At 38.5% G+C, this 19,765-nt stretch overlaps 1 protein-coding gene across 2 annotated transcripts in view; it reads right to left on the bottom strand.

Annotated features, from left to right (window-relative positions):
* Nucleotides 1–14,820: 14,820 nt before the first annotated feature.
* The window catches only part of SNAPC1 (small nuclear RNA activating complex polypeptide 1), a 30,030-nt gene continuing 25,085 nt past the window's right edge, over nucleotides 14,821–19,765 (bottom strand). For both annotated transcript variants that reach the window (XM_039240752.1, XM_039240751.1), the window contains exons 9-10: nucleotides 18,422–18,520; nucleotides 14,821–15,766 (exon numbers count right to left, since the gene is read on the bottom strand). In XM_039240752.1, coding sequence (XP_039096683.1) covers nucleotides 15,714–15,766; nucleotides 18,422–18,520 — 152 coding nt within the window. In that variant the 3' untranslated portion in view covers nucleotides 14,821–15,713. The remainder of the gene's footprint in view (nucleotides 15,767–18,421; nucleotides 18,521–19,765) is intronic.

The raw sequence follows: 19,765 nt of genomic DNA, 5'->3' as shown, positions 1-19,765 counted from the left end.
TTTGGGAGGGCTCTGAGCTGAAGCTGTCTGTGAAAGTTGTATACATCGTCTCTTGAAGTTCACAAACGAATTTCTGATGGATTCTTGGTATGTCAGGGGCTGTGGTAAATGAGAGCCCCAGACCGTTTATGTAAAGAATCAAACAGCTCAAACATGTTCTAAAGCACATGGCAGGTTTCTCATGACTTATTCCTTCCCTTTTGATGCATCTGGGCATCCACATTGAACCCCATCAGTATGGATCCCGACAAGGATCTTTCCAGCCCTGGCCTAGACACTGAGAAGATAACAGGATAAGTAAGACACAGTCAGAAGCTGCTTCCATCCGGCTGGGAAGAGCAGAGAACTCAGAGGACTTTCGGATCAGGCCACAGAACACAGATGAGAAAGATGGTGATAATCTGATCAGGTTCTAAATCCAGAGCCGGGACATCTGGAGTGGGACCCAGGGGCATCAGGGTTTTTTGGCTGTTTGCTTTTAATTTTTGTGTGTTTAACACAGGTGATTCTGAGGCATACTTCTAGTTAACAAGCATGGAGGTCTGGTTCATTGGTCTTTCATAGCAACCCTTTGTGGTAGGCCCCAAAGCAAAAAGCCCTGAAATGGGTCAGGTGAGGGAAAGAAAAAAAAGACTTAAAGATGCCCCTGGAGTTTGGAATCTATTTGAAGCTCACAAATCAGGAGCTTAAGCTGGTGGGAGGGGGAAGATCATGACGTGGGTTTGAACTCATTTGAAGGGTCAATAGAACATTCATGAGGCTCTTTATTCATTAATTGTACCTACATTTCTAACTCAGAAAGAGTTTGAAAAGTGAGAACTCCAAGTTTAATAAATGTTTTCTGAATGACTGACCTGTTAAATAGCAGGTGCATTAGCCTGGATCCAGGTGACGGATGAGAAAGGATTGAGGACTAAGTGAATGTCAAACAAGTGGAGACCCCAGGTACAGATAATGCTCCCCCAAAGTTTGGCCATGCAGGAAATGAAAGGGTATGGAGCACTTCAGGGGAAGGTAGAATGGCTTTTGTTTTGTTTTTTCTTTCCTAAGGTAGAGGATTTTTCAGCAGGATGGATTATTTCAGTCTGCATGTTCAAGTATGTAAAAGAAGAAAAAAATGCTTGCGGTTCTATAATAACTAAGTTGACTTTCCGGCTGCCGTCCCCATTCCACCTCTTGTTAGGGAGATTGCTTTTTTTAATTGGTTCAGGGTAAACTCCATTGATTCAGGTTTTTCTCAGGCAATTCAGTTTCCTCTCCCCACTTTTTCTGGGGGTTGCATCCACATGGGACGAGAGAGCTGGACAGCATCAGGGATATTAGGAGGTATCTGGCCCTCAGGCACCATCTCCACACTGTAATGGGCATCTTCTGTCCGGACTGCAGAGCCCACCAGACCTTCCCAGCTGGGGACGGCCTCCAGGTGCCAGTCCCTGAGTGTACATCCACTGCTCTGTCTTCTCTTCCACACCCAGAGCCTCGCCAGGGCTGACTCTTCCCCTTGAAATTTCCATTGCTCTTGGGGGGAAGTCTGACTGTTTTACCCATGCCATTCTGGGACGACAGGGAAATCTATGAAGGAATCTCAGGCCTTTTTGAATGGGCCACACAACCTCACCTTTCTTACCATCCCCTTTCTGTGGTGGGGAAGGGGAACTCTGAATGGTTTGCCAGCAAAGAAGACATTTAACATGATATGAGGCAAATGTCCCCATAGGTCCCTAACCTATCTGGAAGTTCTCTCATCCCCCTGGGTTCTTGTCAATGAGACTTTTCTTTTTGCAGGGGAGCAGAGGGAATGGACACAGGATGTTTGCAGGAGACCTAACCGTGGAAACATCTTACCTCATAGAACAAGGAATCCAAAACATCTCCACAATGTCAGTGAAAATTCACTCTTTCGCTCTTCCTACCCCGCCGTCCTCATCTGTCGGCAGCAGGTCCCCTCACGACAAGAATACTGCCACAACACAAAACCTCACGTTCTCACGTGGCTTACCAGAAGTTGGGGGGTGGAGCATTCCTTCTCATCTCTCTCTCTCTCTCTTTTTAATCAGGGGAGACTATCTTTGTAAAAAGCCTTTAGAAGCCTCCTCCTTCCGTTCTAGCTGCAGTGGGAGGCTGGGAAAGTGAGTGTTATCTTCAGCTTCTGTGACATGAGGTGGGTTCTGTCAGCAGAGAATGGGTAGGGAAGTGTGGCTGGGCATCCCAACAGTGTCTACCATTGTCTTCTCACACCTCAGCAAGATCTCAGCTCCTTGCTCTCCTTTATGACCCTTCCTCTGTCCAAGGCTGATAGAGGAAATCCATCTCCTAAGGGGCTGTAAACTGGCTCTTCGAACATTCTTTATTCTGGCAAATCTATGTGTCTCGTTCATGGACCTTAGCTTCTCAAATTCAAAAGCCAAGATCCTGCCCTCTTTGGTTTTCTGTACAACCTAAAATGCCCAACACTAGTTAGAGACAGGGAGACCCACATGGTAAGTGAAATTACGTAACAGGAATGAAAAAAGCCACACAAGTCAGGAACAAGCTGGGATACCAGTACAGTGTCAAGGGGGAAGATGAACGAGTGCATGGAGAGGAAGGCTCTAAGAGAGGCAGGACTGGGTGTTGGTTGAAAGAGTGGCTGCCATTGCCAGCATAGGCAGAGACTTCTGCCTTAGAAAGACACATTTGCAGTCTCAGAAACGCAGTCTGAGAACAAGAGCGTGATGACAAAGGGGTTTGGGGCTGGGAGAGGGAGGCTGAGGGAGTTCAGGAGTGCTGTATGGTCCCCGAGTTCTCTGTCATGTGAGGACGTGTGTGCTTCATTACCAAGAAAGAACGAAGCAGAAGGGGGTGGAGGACTTTGAGTGGAAAGGTGAGAGGGAGTCCAAGGGACGAGCAGAAGGCCTTCTAGCCCACGGACAGGGCCCACCCGGAATTGGACCTCAGGAGGCAAGGCGCCACACGTAAGCTTTCTCCATCCTGGCTGGGGAGGGCGGGCAATGGAAGAGGACAGGGCTTGAAGGCCAAAAACGGGGAGGAACGCTAGGTCACTGCGTCCCTGAAATAACCAGCCCCAGGGCTCAGGGGAGCTGGAGGGAAAAGAGGAGCCACAGAGGGAGTCAGCTGGGACTGGGAGAACGTAGAGGAGCTCGGGACGGGGGGACCAAGAGGACAGCGGGTGAGAGGAGGCTCCGGTGGTCTGTGAGAATACCGGCGCTTCGGACTGCGCCTGCATAAAGGGGGTCAGAAACAGAAAGGGCAGGACCCAGCAACTGCTTACAAAGAGTTTCGGCTCAGGTGGTTATTGCTGGGTTCTTCTAACTTATTATTTGCCATAACTGTAACATCACACGTCACCCTCCACGTTGCTTGCATTCATTTCCAAAATAAGAAAGGATAAATACCTTTACACATACTGAGTGGAAATGACCACATAGTCTCTCTGACCCTTGACCTATGACCACATCCTGTTGACTTGATTAACTCTGGCTATAAACAAGACAGAAGAACCGGGAAGGGTGAGGGGCTGCAGCCACCATGCCGAGTGGATCTGCGTCACTGTGGAGACTATTTTGGGTTGAGATAGCTACTGCTTTGTGTCTTTGTTAGAGTGGGTGAGAGCAGAAAAATTATTCTGTGATTTGTGCATGTAGCCTGTGAGCTAATGAGCATTTATATGACAAGAGAGGAACTTTTTGTTTTCTGTAAAACTTGCCTTTGATTTTCATTCAGTCTCTGTATCTGTCCTAAGTCTCTGAACTCCAATACTTCAGAACATTCAATATGACACGGGTCATGCTAATAAACAAATAAAGCTTTTAAAAAGTAGCCATTGGGTAATAAATAGCATCGTCTTCTGATTCAACCCTTACAAGTCACACAGGAAATGGGCAGAGGTACAGCAGGGATTAGTTAGGTGGAAGTCTGGTCTGGGAAGCGGGCAAGGCCCGGGTTCTGGCCTGCGGGTCAGTGATGAAAGTTCCAGCAAACACTGGAGAGACTCCCTGGCTGAAAACCAGAAAAGCACAGTGTTAGGGTGGCCTATATCTCACAGCAGCCTCTTAGCTAGTCCATACATGACATGGTGTCAGGTTAAAATTTAAGGACCTGTAAAGTAGGAATTCAGAAGAGCTTAAGGGAAAATAACCAGTCTGAAACAAAGTCAGAGAGCAGCTGGAGACCAGGTAAACAAATAGGTCAAAAGGATGGTTTTGCTGTTCAAGACTCTGTGAACATAGCATTAATTTCTTTTTTTAAAATACATTTTAGCAGTCACTTGGAAAAAAGTTCAAAAGTGTCTGATCACCTCATTTCAGGAAACAATACATAGTTATAGAATATTAAAGATCTCAAGCAACACACACCCTGGTGTCCAATGTGCTTGGACAAAGGTGAGGTGAGGACAGGGCCAAGAAATGCATCCTAATGAATGTTCTCTGTTTTTGCCAAAGGCAAGCCTAGGTCAGCTTTTACCAGCTCTGGGCCTCAGAGTACCTGGTCCAGAATCACCTGGAGAACTTGTTAAAAAATGCCAATTCTCAGACCCCAACCAGCACTCACTGGAGCAATAGGAAGCAGCACTAGGACCCTAGGAGCTGCAAATTAAATGAGCTCCCTGGTGTTTCCAATACAACCTAAAATTAGCAAACCTCTGACCCAAGTAACAGCAGCTCCTTACAGGGTCAACCACCTGGGGATCTAGAATGTCAGACCTGGGAGTTTCTGCCTTGGTCTTCTCTATCTAACAGCTGAGAGTGAAAGTACTGATAAGTTATAAATGCTGAGAATTGAGCCACTAGGAAACAAATTGAGTGTTAACAAACCTTTTCAATAAGTGGCTCTTACTCAGATCTAATTAAAGACATCCATTTATTTATTTTAAGTAGGCTCCACATCCATTGTGGGGCTCAAGCTCACAACCCCGAGACCAAGAGTTGCACGCTCTACTGAGTGGGCCAGCCAGGTGCCCCAAGCTACCCATTTGAAAATTAAAGTCCATTTTTTTAATCCTTCATAAACATAGAGAACTGGTCACAATCCTCTATAATTAATTCTCATATGGTAAGAAAAAGCTCCAAGAGTCATAGGGCCACATAGTTTCTTTCTTCTCTCCAGGCTAAATAACTTTAATTCTTTGTCACTTTGTCAAAGTACTTATTTGTTTTAGCTAGAAGAATAGGATATGATTTTTCAAAGCTGTGTTTCATTTGAGTAACTCTTGGACAAGGAGTTTTATGGCTGTCAGGAAATAAAACATCCACTTTACCTCTCTCTGAGTAGTTAATATTTTTTCTCTTTGACACAAAAGAATAGAGCTGGATGACTAGTAGGGGAAACGTAAGTAAGGTTTAAAACACTGATTTGCAATATTAACGTATTTCAAGCTAGAATACAATTTGTAGTTTTAGTAAATCATTTCTCCTATCATTCTCCTTAGTTCTTCTATTTTCTAAACCTGTAAACACCTCGACCTTTGGATCTTGAGCTTCCTTCACAGTGAGCCAGTTTCTCTTCATTCTCATGAAAATTTCTGAAAAGAACAATCCACACTTTCCATCCACGATGCATCACTTCCAATTTAACCCTCAATCCACTACTAACATTAGCCCTTGTATTGATCTCTTTGGGCTGCTAGAATCGACATACCATAAACTGGATTGTTTGAACATTCATTTCTCATGGTTCTGGAGGCTGGGTCATTCGATGATCAAGGCACCAGCAGATTGAGTGTCTAGAGAAGGGCCTCTTCCAGGTTCATAAGGGGCCATCTTCTGTGTCCTCACATGGTAGAAGGAGCAAGGGAACTCTCTGAGGTTTCTCTTATAAGTGCAGTAACTCCACCTTCATGGCCTAATGGCCTCCCAAGGCCCCACCTCCTACAACCATCACACTGAGGATTAGGTTTCAACATAAGAATCTGGGGGGATAAAATTTTCAGTCTTTGGCACCCTCAGTTATGGCAGTGACCTACTTGCCAAACTTAAAGGATAATTGTCAATATTGTATCATACTGCTGTGTATGATGACACTGCTTCCCACCCATCCTTGAAATTCTACTCCCTTGGCTTCTGTGACATTTCATTTTCCTAAATTTCTACCCACATTTCATGTCATTATCAATAGCCTCCTCCAGACTTCTCCAGGTTCCTCTTCCCCTCCAGAATGCCCTTCTATCTGGTGTTCCAGCTTCAGTTCATTGTTCCATCCTACACACTCCTTTGTGTCTTATCACCTCTCCTGGTCTCAACAACAAATTCTTTGCAGTATTTTGTGCAATAATCCCTGAGATTCAAAGTCACCTGTGTGAGGGTTAAAAGTGTAGGTTCTGGGGGCGCCTGGGTGGCTCAGTTAGTTAAGGATCTGACTGTGGCACAGGTCATGATCTCACAGTTTGTGAGTTCAAGCCCTGCATCAGGCTCTCCATTCTCAGCACAGAACCTGCCTCCTACTTCAAATCCTCTATCTCCCTCTCTCTCTGCCCCTTCCCCACTCACACACTTGCTCTCTCTCTCTCTCTCTTAAAAATAAACATTAAAAAAAAAGTGTAGACTCTGGAGATAGGCCACGTGGGTTCAATGTCTTGATCACTCACCAGCTCTGTGATACTGGGTAAGATACTTATCATCGTTATGCCTTTGTTTCCTCTTCTGTAAAACGATGATGAATAATACCTCCTGGGACTTCTACTTCTGGCAGTATGACAAATCAGATACAATCAAAGAGCATTGTCACTCTTCCTGGATAAATTACTATAAAAATAATTTTTAATGCATCCCTGTACTCACTAGAAAGTAAGGAAAATCTCCAAGACAAAAAAGAAAATAATGAGCTGAAACCAGACCAGGAGATGGTATATTGTAAGCAACTGGAATAGAGACTAGTGAAGCACAGTTGACCTGATAAGTCCTGCATCAAGAGCCCAAACTTGGAGCTTACCCTGAGACTACAAAGACACTGGAGGTATCAGAACAGTAGGACTCCTGGCTTACAGCAGGATAAACATCAGTCCTCTCTAAAGGAAAGCATTTCAAATTAGGCACACAGGATTCCCACAGGTTAGATTTGAGAAAATATAAGCTCCAAAAATAAAGGAGGATAAAAACCACCATGAGTGAGGGTTAGCAGAAACAACAAAAAATAGATTAATTTGTTGAATTTCAGCCTTTGAAATCATCAGATATAGAATTTAAATAATTGTTTGAAATATTTAATGAAATAAAAGTTGAACTTAAAAAAAAGAGCAAGAGAGTATCAAAACTATCTAGGTACATATAAATAAAAATCTCAGAAATGAAAAGCAAAGTGGAAATTAAAAACTCAGTGGATGGAACTATGGCCTGGCTTGGACTTAGCTCCCCTTGGTGCCACAAATTCTAGCCTAAGGTCTACCTGGAAGCCCGTGTCTGTCTTGTTTTATTTCACCCTGCTCAGTCACCCAGGGCTTCCAAATTGCTAGAGATACTCTCCTTCTTGTTCTATCAAAAATATATATCAGAAAAAATGTGTAAATCTCCCAGAGGACAAAGAAATTTCTGACTATACAGCCCTGAGGAGACATTGTACATTTCTCATTTTCTTCTCTGAAGCAGTAAATCCCAGTTATGGAGATACAGAAACATTATAAAGATATGATCCTAATTCTGTAGAGTGTAGTTTTGTGAATTAATTATATTTGTAAATATAAGGGATTTTCAGAAAGAAGGCTAATAGAATTATTTACTGGCACAACATATACAGTATATGAGCACTTTTGTTAGTAATTTGGTATTGTGTTGTCAGTGGGAACACTAAAGATGATAAGCTATATTTTTTGATTGGTTGATTCATCTTTAAATATAGACAGAATGACTTTCCAGACATATGGTCTCTAAATAAAGGACAGGATATTTCATTTTTAAACGCAATGCTAAAATTGGGGAAATTATCTACTGGGAAAATTTTATAGGCAACTAGTTGAAGTTTACAGAGAGAATACGTTCAGTTAACCAAGTGTAATAAAATGATGTGTAAAATTAGCAAGAAAGGGAGTACACTAATTATGCTGCAAGAAACTAAGAGATAAACATTCAAAACATTTAAGAAAGGCAGTAGAGTTAACAATTTGAGAGACTTGAGCAAAATTTATTTCATTTAAATCATATACACTATTAAGATGTTCAACAAATCTTTGGGTGTTGACTTCTCTAAAAATAGTTAACTTAAGCTCACAGCCTAATTCATTAGGTACTATGGTGACAAGGTATTTGAAATCACCCTGTAGATAATGTAATTATATGAAGGCTTTCTCTTTTTAAATTTTTGTTATTTATCTTAAATAAAATAAGATTTTCAAAGCCTCATATTGAAGCACTTGTAAGAAAAGATGACTGGTGTATATTAAAGTTTTCCCTTATAGCATGATCAGTGATTAGTCTGATGATCAAGCTTTGCAGGTCACAACCAAAAGTAAATTAATAACATAACTTGAGTATTCTGTAGTGCTTAGCATTTTGGGAAGATTAACCTCCTTGAAAAATCAAGGATTTTTAACATTTTCAGAAGTGGACCAACTTCTTTCAAGTCATTAGGTTAGTATCACACTATATTATGATCAATAGCATGTGGGTGACCTAAACTCCAAAAATATTAAGTGGAACCTTGGGTAACCTGGGAGACACTCAGGGCACAAATCTAGTGAAGGTTTAGGAACTTATCAGTGACATGGAGGCTATCATCTCATTCCTTTCTGAGATAAAAAAAAAATAGGAGATACAATCCTTTTTTTTTTTAATGTTTATTTTTGAGAGAAAAAGAGACACAGCATGAGTGAGGGAGGGGCAAAGAGAGAGGGAGACACAGAATCCAAAGCAGGCTCTAGGCTGTCAGCACAGAGCCCGATGCAGGCCTCGAACTCATGAACCGTGAGATCATGACCTGAGCCAAAATCAGATACTTAACCGATGGAGCCACCCAGGTGCCCCTGGGGATGCAATCCTTGAAAAGAGAGAACCATGTTCATACAACTTCACCCCTAAGTGCATAGGGGTATAGAGGAACAGGGCTTTCTGCCTGAGTCCTATTGACCTGTGAGGAATCAGGAAGGAGGCCTGGGTTGTCAGAGTGATTAGAAATCGAGACGGGAAATCCCTCAAGGCAATGATTACAGAGAAGGCAACCCCTAAAATGTGAGTGTAAAATGCCCTCACAGATTAGGCTGAAAGCAGGCAATAACTCCAATGATTCCAAGACAAGTGAACTGCTAAAGAGCTGGAAGTGCAAGCATTGCCAGGATACAGTGATGTGGCAAACACTCCAGGCTTTCTGGTAAAACTTAAGAGCTCTTAAGAGCCACACCTTAGAAATAAGAGCCATGTACCAGAAATGAGGTATTTTCCCTAAAACTAAGGACAAAACCAAAATAGGTCCACCCTAACAAAGCTTACAGTCAAACCTCTTACAGTCATTTAACTGCTCCCTAGAACAAAACACTCTTCAGAGGGAAACAATAGAATGCAGAATCTCTGACATGTATCATTATACAATAAAAAATAACTAGACAAGGAAGGAAACAGGAAAATGTGGCCCTTAGTCAACAGGGGAAAAAAAATCCACCAATGGAAACACATACACAGATGATGCAAATGTTGTAATTAGCTGAGACTAGAAAATAACTAGGTAAGTATATTAAACAATCTGTAGTAAAAGATGAAAATAGTGGGTAAAGAAATGGAGAATTTCAGTGAAAGTATGAAAACCATGGAACAGAACCCAGGGGACATCCTAAAATTGAAAAATCCAACGCCTAAAATTTAAGTTATTGGATGAGACTAACTTCAGATTGAACACATTAGAATTAAGGACTCATCAACTTGAAAACAAGTCAAAAGGAACCATCCTGTTTGAAGCACAGAGAGAAAAATTATTGTGGGGAGAAAAGCCAGGATGACACGTGGGCCCCTATCAAGCAGTCAACACACATGTACTTGGAATCCTAGGGAGGTGTGAGCCCGGTATGGCATGTAGGACACACGGAGAATATAAACCACAGCAGGCACATCCTATCAAATTGTTGAGAACTGAAAACAAAGTCATAAAAGCAGCCAGAGAAAGACAGCACATCATATACAAGAGACTAACAGCAGGAATGGAAACTAACCTCCGATCAGACACAAGGAAGAAAGCTGAAGGCAATGGAACAGTCTTTAAAGCGCTGAAAGAGAAAACTGTTAACCTAGAATTCTAATACCAGCAAAAATACCTTTCAGAAATGACGGTGAAATAAAGACATTTCAGACAACAAAAGCTGATTGAATGTGTCTCCAGTGAAGCTGAACTACAAGAAATTCGTATTAAAAGTTCTTTGGACTGAAGGAAAATGATTCCAAATGCAAGTCTAGATTTGCATGAAGGAAAGAGAACTCCTGGAAAAGGTTCAGATGTGGGTAAATGTAATACAATTTCTTCTCATTTTTTCTGTGTTTAAAGCAAGAATTAAAATGTATAATGAGGTTCAGAACATACAGAAGTAAAATGCATAAAAATATCACAAAGGAGAGAAGGAGGTGTAAATGGAATTATACTGAGTGAATCTACAGGTAGATTTTATGAAGTCACAGGTGTACACTCTAACTTCAGGGCCAACCCAAACTGGCCCCTGACCAATTTCTCCTAACCACTGTGCAAAATTCGTGTGGTCGAGCGAACATTTTTTGCCACTACTTGATTACTTCACTTAGTTGCAATATTGATAATTTATAACATCATCACCATTTTAATCAAACCATGAATGGACTGAGATATTCTGGAGATACAAAAAGTCAAAAGGCTCACCTCTTCTAAAGAAAGCTGCCAGGGTTGGGTCCTTCCACAAAATTTGCTGTGGCCTGTGCCTTGTGACCCTGTTATACTGACCAGAACTGATTCTACCAGGCATATATGCCATAGTGAAGCACAGCCATCTTGTGAGTAGACATAATGGAGGCCAGAATAACCCAGCAGAGTAATCTCTGCCCTATCAGGAAGCTCTCTTTTGGTTTATTCAGATCCTCTTTAAGGAGTAGTATGAGTAGCAGACAGAGAAATGTACAGAGAAGCTGGAAAACACATCAACAAGGTGCCCATACTGGGACTACAGAGCATCCGTTTCAAAGATGAAGACACAACGCAGCCATCTGAGCTGCTGTGTTCACTACGTGACAAAGAGCCATTTTTTCAGGTCTCCAAGAAGCTTTGCCTCTGAGATGGTTGTCTCTCATTTTATTCTCTATATTTTAAAATAAGCCTCCAACATTTAAGAAAACATGGATGTGCCTTAGTTTCTTATAACCCAAAGGAGCCTGTCCAAATTTATCTTAAGAAAAACAAACAAACAAACCACCGTCACCAACAAACCCAGACCTGCAATATGCGGCACATGAAAACAAATAATTCAGGCATAAAAGATACTACATTACCATACAAAAAGGGGCTGCCTATAGAGTCTGAGGTTTGGGCACTTACTTTAATACAAGGAATTTTTTAAATGTGCAATGAAAATTACTACATAGTTGTTCAGAAGATAAATGAAAATGTGAATAGTTAGGCACCCACCACACTGTCTTCTCAATCCCATTTAAAAAGCAAAGCATTCTTGGAACTGTAATTCAGGAATCAGGGGGAAGTTAGGAAGGCATTAACACTTCTGCTCATTTTCCTAGGCTTTTTCAAAGGTGAAAGCAAAAGTTAATTTTCATTTCATAAAGTTCATTTTTAAAGATTAACTTAAAGATATTTGATCTCTCTATATACTTGTGAATTTTTTTGTCATAACCAAAATAGGTTATTAGGAAGGGAGTATATATTGTACTTAATTCACCTTGACAAAAAGGAAAGCAGGCTCTCCTTGTCCATTGGGTCTCGTCAGTCTGAATATCTGTGTAAACACATAAGCTTCCAATTATTTGCCTAGGAAAATCACCTCAAAAATGACATTAAGCACGAATAAATCCCTCTGGTTTCCTTGGCATCCAACTACTTTTTAAAAGCTTACACTTTCCAGCTGTTATTGTCTTGAAATTTAGCATTTGTATCTTTGCATTTTCAAAGTATTATGCAATTCTAAGTATTTTTAACAAGTCAGTAAAATAGTTCTGTATTATCTTGAATTTACAGCTGGGAAAAGGATTTAAAAAAAAAAGGACTTTTTTAAGGATATATAATGAATCAGTGGCAAAACTAGGATGCAAATATTTGACTTTCTAGTTTCTAGTTCAGAAAATTGCAGGTATTCAAATAATTTAGGTAAGTGCATTTTTAACGCACTTCCCTATTGTACCACTGTTCTGGAAATCCCTGTAAATAAACAAAGTCTTTGCTCTAAAAGTTGGTTCATGATCTCTCCTTTGGCAGTAGAAAAGAGCTTGCAGATGGTACAACTGTGTCCATTTCAGGGAACAAGTACTTTAATCGGGTATTAAAGAGATTGGGGATATTTCCCCACATTAAATATATCCACTCACAGGAAACCTTTGAGGCATTACGGGGTTATAAACCCAAATGGGATTATAGGTGTGCTTACAATATAAATTCAAGAGTATCAGAAAAGAAAACACACACACGGGGCCATTTTCTTCTGAAGACGTAAATTACAACACCTTGTTTACAAAGTAAAAATGTTTCCCTGATCAGTATCTATATAAGCTCCATTTCCTTTATGGTTCCACTTCTCTTATTCATGGCTTGTTTTTAAATAAGACTCTAAGCCTGGCGTATAACATTAAAGCTACTAAAATTCCAAGCCTCTGCTTTGAACAGTACTTTCATATTTTAAGATTTCTGAAAGTGGATTTTTTTTAATGTTTATTTATTTTTGAGAGAGAGTGCAAGAGCCTGCAACAGGGTTGGGGGAGGGAGGGTCAGAGAGACAGAGAGAGAGAATCTCAAGCAGGCTCCATGCTGTCAGTGCAGAACCCAATGTGGAGCTTGATGCCTGAGCAGAAATCAGGAGTTAGAAGCTTAACCGACAGCATCCACGAACCCCTGGAATGGCTTTAAAATACATCTTGTGACTATAAACACTGCCACACAACTCCTCTTCCTCACAAAACATTAGTAAATATTTAATATTAAAATCATGTATTTATGACTTGAAGCAGTATTATAGTCGACAGTACAAAGATTTAATTTAGTAGGTAGCAAGTATTATGACACCACATTTTAATTCTGAAACCCCACTGTAAAACACAAATATTTTCTATTTGAATTCTATTTAATAAGCTTCAATTTCATATTTAAAGCAAATCTATCAATTGATTCACATGCTATCATCATAATATATTCATGAAAAACTTGCTATCCGCTAAAGCACTATATACTATGTCAGATGTGACCATATAACAACTGACAACTGTTCAAAACAATTTTGTTACTTTTAATGGTTTTTCTACATTTTCTGCTGTTAAGATTCAGGCTATATTTAATTGGGAAAAATTACAAAGATTGATAATGAGTGTAATGGAGATATGGCAAGTCCTTCGTACATACTGTTTGGAGGAAAGTAAATTGGTGGTCTTTTTGGAGTTCAATTTGGCAACAATTAACAAAACTTTACATATATTCACATAGCACAACATGCAAATTCATGTGTAGTTTATCCAACAGAAATCCCAACCTAAGTGAGCCAAGATAAACACATGAAGATCAACCCAGCACTGTTTGAAATAGTGAAAAATGAAACGAATCTGTGCACAAAAGAGGCACCCTAGCAGGCTTGAGAATGCAATCCTTAGAAAGGTTGGCTTGCAATGCTGGCCCCTGGCTGACATCTGGGAACTTGGCTGGTGAACAGTTCTCTATGTGGAAATAAAGCTTTCCGTAAAGATCCAAACCTGGCATATGAAGCCATTATGGGATGGACAGACTTGATAACCCAGACCCACCCTGCACTGAGCCTCAACTGGTTTTAAACTTTCCTTATTGCTTAAGCCACTGTGAAATAGGGTATTACTGCTTAGAGTCCAAAGTATTCCTCTGGATTTCCAGTTCTGTTGTCTTATATAAAGTGACACTGAAATTATAGGCAAGAGTCCTTTATTTGTACTCAGATGCATCACTTACAAACTAGGTGAATGTGGGCAAAGTACTTACCATCTTAAGACAGAGTTTCTTCATTGTAGAAGTGAAATGATAACCTTGTGTTTTTTAAGTACTATTATGAAAAAAGAGGGAAACTTTAACTCTACAATGTGCATAAATGTTAATGATCAGACAAGCTCTAGCAAGTAACCTGGTATACAAGAGGCCAATAATGGATCCATACCTCCAAGTGCCCCAACACTAAAACATTTAAATCCCAGAAGGTCTGACCAATGTCCACACTATGAAAACCTCCCCATCTAGTACCAGGAACATCTGAAATCAGGGGAAACAATATTTTTAAAAGCTAATGTGATACCATAGATTCTTATAAAAGTTTATTTGGGCTAGCATTAGTATTTTGATTTTAAAAGATGACAGATATCACACATTTTCACTCACAGGACATTTGCAAAATTCCTGAATATACAATGCTAGAAAAATAACATGGAGTATAATCAACTGTAAGACAGGTGGAGCCAACTACATGGTGTGGAGATGGTCTGCTAATGGCAGCAATTCAAACAACATGACTTAAGTGATCTCCATTTAAAGGTCTTAAATGTGGGACGCCTGGGTAGTTCAGTCAGCTAAGTGTCCGACTTTGGCTAAGGTCATGATCTCACGGTTTGTGGGTTCAAGCCCCACATTGGGCTCTGTGCTGACAGCTCAGAGCCTGGAGCCTGCTTTGGATTCTGTGTCTCCCTCTCTCTGTCCCTCCCCCCCTTGCACTCTGTCGGTCTCTCTTTCAAAAATAAAGAAAACATTAAAAAAATTTTATAAGGTCTTAAATGAGATATTAAACAGAGGCACATCCACAAAGCTATAGAAATTTTTTTTCTGTACAAGCAACATATTCTAGAATTCACATTACCACTCTTAAAGGTTTTATTAGAAAAATAATTAGTATTTACATGTTGTATTTAAACAATGTACTGAACTAATAATATATGTACATATATGGACACATGCATACATGTATCTATACATACACAAAAATACATACATACATTCATAATTAGGCCAAAGGGAGCTTTAAAACAAGCACCATAGAATATTTAATTGAATGCAGAAGTAGAAACTGGGCTTCCTAAATTATCAATCATTTAAGTTACAGACCACAGAAGTTTCATATGTTTAAAAATAAAGCAAATAAGGGAAAAACTGTATTGCACTTAACCATACAATATACAGAATAGTTAATACACACCATAAACAAATCCATTACCAGACTATAAATATAATTAGCCACTTGCATGTAATAAACATTACTATTTCAAGAACAAGTATTTTAAATAGTTAATATTATCAGAACTGTAGTAAGTAAAACATCACAAAGTTATAGGAAACAGTAATAATCTGCAAATAGCAGGAATATTTCTTTTACATTCTAAATCCAAACTATTTCCATTTATGCGGATTTCATAAACAGAAATGTTAAAATTAAATTTTGAAGTAAATTCTTATTTCTAATTTAATGTTCCTTTATTCTAGAACTATGTTAAGATACTGCTATTTCAAAGAAATAACCTACAGTTTCCCAGAAGAATTATTTTTAATACTGGCAGTCTTCCTGTTCAATATTCAAAATATAAATCTTTTCTTCTGTCAGAAAGGTCAAGTTAAGAACTCTACACCAGGTTCTTTGTTCTCGATTTTCTTTTCCTCTTGGGTGCAGTAAACTCTAAAGACATAAAATTAAGAAGTCTGTCAGGTCTAAAAAATAATACTTTAACTGATAACATACATTGAAACTATATAGCTCTTTAATTGGGATGCCTTCAAACAAAGCTCCAAAAAGAAATGCTAAAGCTAACACACATGATTCTTTTTTTCAAAAGGATATATACTGCAGTTGAAAATCTGCCAATGTAAATCCTAGTCTTCTTAAACCCTATTTAATAATTAGCTACTTTGAAGCCGTTTCACAGGGGTCGGCTCTTCCCATACCGAGCACAGACCCAGTAAACCAGATCTGAAAGGTATGCAGACCAGTGGAAAGAGAGATAAAGTGACTAAGATGTGATTTTCATTTCAATTAAACCTGAAAATGTAACCCAAACCACAAGTGTACCACACATCTTTTTGGATACAAAAGCAGGTGCTGCAACCAACACTCAAGTGAGTGTTATAGAGAAACAACTGTGAACCTAAAAATTACAGATCATTAAAAACAAAGAAAATAACAGAGGATACAAAAACATGAAAATTATGAAAGATGTGAAGAAGTGAAATATTCCTCACCAGTGAAAAACAAAAAAAGAGCGAAAGGAAAAGGAATGAGAAAAGACAAGGAAGAAACTAAGAGGAAAAAAGATCCCAGGAACCTTTTAGATTCCTAGAAGAGAGCAACGGGCAGGATGGAGAGCAGCAGGCCGAGAGAGTACATGGTCCATAGTAAAGCAGGTCAGAGGTCTGCAAGACTCCTTTAAAAAGACAAAACTGACAAAATGCTTTTTGTATGAATATCCCAAGAGAAGATTCATACAAATGAGGAAGAATTTTGAGAACAAATCAGTGTTAGGTCAACAGAGGAAAAAATAAGGCAAAAAAAGTTATTAACTCTCTAGGAAAAATAATAAATGTACAGATTAAGGAAGAATCATAGTATATTACATGGCTCTGTTGCCAATAATGTTTAGTAAGTGCTGAATACAGATAGAAATAAAATAATAATTAAATTGGGAGGCTGGGGACTGGGAAGTATACATATGTTTGAGGTGGGAGGTGAAAAATATATTAAAGAGAACTAAATCCTTGCTTTCTCAGTGGAAGGTCGAGATAATCCACAAAATGAAGTGACAAAATACATCTATTTAAAGACATGGAGGTAGTAAACACCAAAACAATAAAGTCAAAAGTGATTAAGAAAGGAAGAAATGGGAGTCAGAGTCAGAAGACCGTGGCTTCTTATAACGAATATTAAAAAAAAAATCATTTTACTTGTTAAATTGTGTGCATATGTCATGATTTAACCAAATTTTTAAAAATCACAAACTGATTTTATTTTTTTAAGGTTTATTTATTTATTTTGAGAGGGGGAGGGGCAGAGAGAGGGAAAGAATCTCTGCATTAACAGCTCAGTCCCACTGAACGGTGAAATCATGACCTAAGCTGAAATCAAGAGTTGGATGCTAAAATGACTGAGCCACCCAGACGCCCGCAAACTGACAAAATGGGACTTGCCAGATAGCTGTAAAAGTGTGCATTTGTGTTTAATTGTTGACTCACAAACAAAGCTGCGAACCAAGACTAGAAAGAGCCTAGTTTGAAACTCATCACAAGATTGTAAAGAACTACTTTACGCTGCCATAAGCAAATCACAGGAGCATTCACATTTCTGAAGGAACAAATATTCCCTTTTAAATGTCTATTCTGTCTTCTGTATATTTGTATAACACTCTGTTTCTCTCCACCGTAATGAACTGGCTTGTTTTTCTCCCTAACTAAACTATAAGGTTCTTGAAGGCACAGACTGATCTGATTCATTCAACAAACCTTTACTTAAGTCTACTATGAGCCAGTCACTGCTCAGATCTACATAACTGTGATCAAAATAAAAGGGTTCTTAAATTCCAGTAGTATATATCTTCGTAGCCCTGTATATAGCTAAGTGTTTGAAACATGATGACAGGCACTCAATAAATGCTTGCTGAATGAATACAAAACTAAAATGAATAAAGTCCTAGGACATTATTCTTAATCTACATTATATTCATTATCATTGGATGGATTATCAATTATCAAGCCTAGCCTGCTAAATATAACTTATTCTCTGTAATACTATCATTATTACTGGAGATAATATTATTTAAACTGTTATTTAATAAACACTACAAATTATGAAAACTAGAACACTAAAAGGCATAGCCATTTAATTCATATCATGCAACTTACTACTATTTAAATACTTACAATCATCACTTCATAGGTGAAAATTTTACATTAGAATATGAAATAACTATTTTATGAAATAACTATTTTTTAACAATAAAATCTTTTTAAAGTTTTATCCAAAAAGTTTGTAACTCCCTTTGTTAGTAGAACTCAAGCAGACATCCTCATGCTGAGGCATGTTCACTTACTAATAATGGAATGTTACCTATCCTTCACTTCTCACCTCAATCAACCACTACCACTCCTTTCCATTTATTTATTGTATTAACATTTACTTTCAAGTGTCATGATTTATGGTATGATTAGTACTAAAATTCCCCAAAGTGTCTAAGAAGAAAGTATCACAGGAACATATAGCCAACCATCAAGCTCTTGAAGGACTCTAACCCTTGACGCTCTGAGCAAACCTCCCATCAGGAGCTTAACAAAATGTTATCTGTACCTGTTTCACTAAAACTTGCATTGTCCTCCTCCTCTTCGGTAATTACAGGCATACTCAGCCTTAAAGATTTATCTTCTTTATGTACGTTCTGGGTGTCATCTGGAAATAGTTGAGAAAATGATTTTATACAAAAGCAAAGAATGTTTATCTTTGAGAAAAATTTTTACACAAATAATGTCATTATTATAACAAAAATTAGATATTTAAACTAAAAGCTAAAATTGTAATGGTAAAGAGAAATATGCATTTTAAAACATATATCTGTTTTTAAGTATTAATACATTTGTACCTATGCTTTGAAAATAATCTAAGGCTGCCATTAAAGTAAAGAAAATGGAGGAAAAGGGAAAAAACGAAATTAACCAAACAGGAGTATCTTAGTCAAGCTTTATTTAGTCACATACATCACGGGTTATATCTGCAGTCATCAGGGAATAATCATGTGTTTACTTCAACTTTATTAACACAAATTAATCACAAATGTAATTTTAAAGTTAATAGCCTTGTTTTAAAATGTATACTTTCTTTCCTCACTATGTATACTTTACAAAACAGACTTCTCTAGTCATAGTTTGCCATTGACTTTCCAATTTTCCAAGAGATTTTTCTACATCAACCTTCTGGTGCCTGAAGAAGTATCATAATCAGTTTTATCAAACACCACTCTTGCCAGGTCTCATTTAGCACATAATTTTCAGGTCCCAACAGCAACACCCACATCCAGTCATTCTCTATTCCTTATGCTGCCTAACTCTTTTCCACAATACTTTTACCACCTGATCTATTATTATATGTGAATTTTTTTCTCTATGATCTGCCTCCTCCCAGTAGAATGTAAGTTTCACAAGGATACCTGGTTTTGATTTAAGTTAATGTACCTCCAGCACTTAGAAAAGTGCCTGGCATATAGTAGGATCTCAATAAATATTTATTAAATGATTAAATACGGATTTGACTTTTTTTATACCGCAGTATTTTGGTTAGCACATGTTAATCTGTACCTATCAGCACATAAGGCAAGAAATTGAATGAAAATATGTTTAAGCTTTCTGCTCTGAACGTATGTATGCTGGCACCTTAATGGGGTCTAGATTTTATACAATGAACAGACTAAGGTAGAATTGAGTAAGCGGTAGCAATAAGCTTCCATTTAAACACAAGCTTAATAAAATAATACCAGTTTCCCCTTCAGTCATTAAAATAGAATTTTACTTTTATTTGCAAATCATAAATATTAATTACAGTAAATTACTACATGATTTTTAAGATGATAGTTTTAGGAAATCTTTTTGTATATTTAATCACGTGTTTTTCTTAAACTTGAACCTATAAATTTTTTCAGTT

The sequence above is a fragment of the Hyaena hyaena genome, unplaced genomic scaffold (genome assembly GCF_003009895.1).
Source record: "Hyaena hyaena isolate Hyena2069 unplaced genomic scaffold, ASM300989v1 scaffold_181, whole genome shotgun sequence".
Taxonomy (NCBI): domain Eukaryota; kingdom Metazoa; phylum Chordata; class Mammalia; order Carnivora; family Hyaenidae; genus Hyaena; species Hyaena hyaena.
This window is presented reverse-complemented; position numbering and strand designations above follow the sequence as displayed.